Here is a 2855-nt window from a genome sequence, read left to right as displayed (position 1 = left end):
TCATCATCTCCTGCACCCGCTTCAAATACCAGGATATTCAACTCGCCCAGGAGATCCAGAGACTGGGGAAGAAGTTTTACTTTGTGCGCTCCAAGGTTGATCAGGATTTGACAAATGAAAAACGACACTATGAGGAGGAGGGAATCCTGAATCAGAGCAATGCTTCCGTGAAAAGTCCATCTCAGTACAGTGAGAGTGCGATACTCAATACTATCAGAGAGGACTGCATCGAAGGCCTGGAAGCAGGAGGGGTGGCCTCCTCACGGGTTTTTCTTGTATTTAGAGGGGACTTAGGCAAAAACGATTTTCCCAAATTGCAGGAAAAGCTTGTGGATGAGCTCCCCAGTCACAAGAAACTCGCTCTTCTACGATCCCTGTCCCATGTTTCTAAAGAAACTTTGGAGAAGAAAAAAGAACAACTGCAAACGCAGATATGGTGGAAAAGTCTGGTGTCATGTGGCATCGCTGCTGTCCCTATCCCCGGTCTCTCCATTGCTTGTGATGTTGCCATGCTGGTGACGTCCCTGAAAGAGTACTGCAGGGACTTCAGCCTTGATGAAAACTCTCTCTCTGCACTTGCTAGACGGACTAAGGTTCCCATTGCAGAGCTGAAGGCCGTTATAAAGTCCCCACTGAGTGAAAAAATAACAAAAGATCTTGTAATTGAGATACTGACGAAGTGCACAGCCGGGGCAGTGCAATATTCAACAATTGCATTAAAATTTATACCTGTGGTAGGATCTGTGGTAGCTGCAGTAGTTGCTCTCCCTACCACATACTTCATGTTGCAGAATTTCCTGGATGCTGCTGCTGCTGACACTGTACGAGTTCTGGAGGTGGTTATGAAGGGAGCCATTTCAAACTTAGAGAAAAAGCGCAAAAACACCCGAACCCCCTGAAAGGATGAAATGTCAGCACGTGGTAAAGACCCTGTCCCAGATGGAGCTCGGAGCTCAAAGCTGTGGGAAGTCTCGTGAAAATTGTTGCCTTTCTGCATCAGGTGTGAAACTTCACCATATATGAGCTCAGAGCTCCATTTCCACTGAGGTCTCCCACCCATCATAACATACTGAATTTAATTCATCCATAAAATGGACGGGGGAGGGGTCCTGACTGACACTGTTCTTTGTTTTGTCTTTATTTCCCCAGCGAACGAGGCCAAGTTGTGATAAAGCTCCCCAGGGTCCCCAGTGTCTCACGCGCTCTGCAGGGAGCTCAGGGAATGGTTATTTCAGGCCCCAACCGAGAGCAGGGCCATGGCAGAGCCCATTGAACTCTTCACTGGGAGACGACAGGGAGCAACACCAACAATGACTCGTTCTAGCCACAGATTTTCCACGTCTTGGTTCCCGTTGCCCTGAAATTGCAGCCTGGGCAGGCGCCATGTTAGCCATGTGGGTAAATTCACTCAGACACAATCATAAAAACCCTGAATCCTGACCTGACTTGGGTGGCGACCCCCCGGTGTCAACTCCTCCCTCATCACTGCAGGGCCCCAGGCAAATGAAACAGGCCTTTTAGCTCAGATGCTTTCGCGCTTTCCCCCAGGCTGCCCTTGTCCGGGGAGGAGCCGCCTGTAACTTCCCACAGAGCCCCCGGACTGACCTCCTGCAAACGCCTCCTTCAGCCTCACCCCTGCCATGGACCCTCTGGATCACTCGACAATGGATGAGCTCATTGCATTATCCTAACCATCTCCCTGCTCCCTTGTGCTCCCCTGTCTGCCCGGAGCACCCGCCTGCTGGGTCTAGTCTTAGATTGTCGCTTTCAGGGACAGGGCCCGTCCTTTTGTTCTGTGTGTACAGCACCTAGCGCCACAGGGCCGTCTCCTGACAGGTGTCCTAGGTTCTCCTGTGAGACAATAAAGAAATGCTGAGACTGATCATTTAATTCTGTCTCTATGCTCATAGGTTAAACCAGTCCCTTATGCAAAGGTAGATTTGTCCAGGGAAGTACCTGTGTCTGGCTGTGCTATTAATCCTGTGAATGGCCCTGGATTTAAATGGAGAAGGGTCAAGATGTGTCTGGCTTATAAACCCATATGGGATGCTTGATAATTACCTGGCTGAGTGGCAGCTGTCACTTATGCTCTGGTGAATTTGTGTGGAGAGAGGCTGTCAAGGCTGTATCCCCACTTTGAACTTTAGGGTACAAATGTAGGGGCTTGCATGAGGACTTCTAAGCTTAACTACCAGCTTAGTTCTGGTCCGCTGCCACCATTCCCTCCCTGGGAAGCTTTTAGAAACCTCTCACCAATTCCCTGGTGAATACAGATCCAAACTCCTTGGATCTTAAACAAGGAGAAATTGACCCTTCCCCCCTCCTTCCTTTCACCAACTCCTGGTGAATACAGATCCAAACCCCCTTGGATCTTAAAAACAAGGAGAAATCAATCAGGTTCTTAAAAAGAAGGCTTTTAATTAAAGAAAAAGGTAAAAATCATCTCTGTAAAATCAGGATGGAAAATAACTTTACAGGGTAATCAAACTTAAAGAGCTCAGAGGACCCCCCTCTGTCTTAGGTTCAAAGTACAGCAAACAAAGATAAACACTCTGGTAAAAGGTACATTTACAAGTTGAGAAAACAAAGTAAAACTAAGACGCCTTGCCTGGCTTTTTTACTTACAAGTTTGAAATATGAGAGACTTGTTTAGAAAGATGTGGAGAGCCTGGATTGATGTCTGGTCCCTCTCAGTCCCAAGAGCGAACAACCCCTTAAACAAAGAGCACAACACAAAAGCCTTTCCCCCCCCCAAGATTTGAAAGTATCTTGTCCCCTTATTGGTCCTTTGGGTCAGGTGTCAGCCAGGTTACCCGAGCTTCTTAACCCTTTACAGGTAAAAGGATTTGGAATCT

At 47.8% G+C, this 2855-nt stretch overlaps 1 protein-coding gene across 1 annotated transcript; it reads left to right on the top strand.

Moving 5' to 3' along the window:
* Window positions 1–8: 8 nt before the first annotated feature.
* Window positions 9–899, top strand: LOC112121917 (interferon-inducible GTPase 5-like; the record flags this gene model as incomplete). Its single annotated transcript, XM_024220802.1, has 1 exon — window positions 9–899. A coding segment is annotated over one exon (891 nt), but the record flags the coding sequence as incomplete, so codon positions are not given.
* Window positions 900–2855: the final 1956 nt, after the last annotated feature.

The sequence above is a fragment of the Terrapene carolina genome, unplaced genomic scaffold (assembly GCF_002925995.2).
Source record: "Terrapene carolina triunguis isolate 2854851 unplaced genomic scaffold, T_m_triunguis-2.0 Scaffold32999, whole genome shotgun sequence".
Taxonomy (NCBI): domain Eukaryota; kingdom Metazoa; phylum Chordata; order Testudines; family Emydidae; genus Terrapene; species Terrapene triunguis.
The sequence above is the reverse complement of the archived record's forward strand: the minus strand, read 5'-3'. Positions and strand labels throughout refer to the sequence as shown.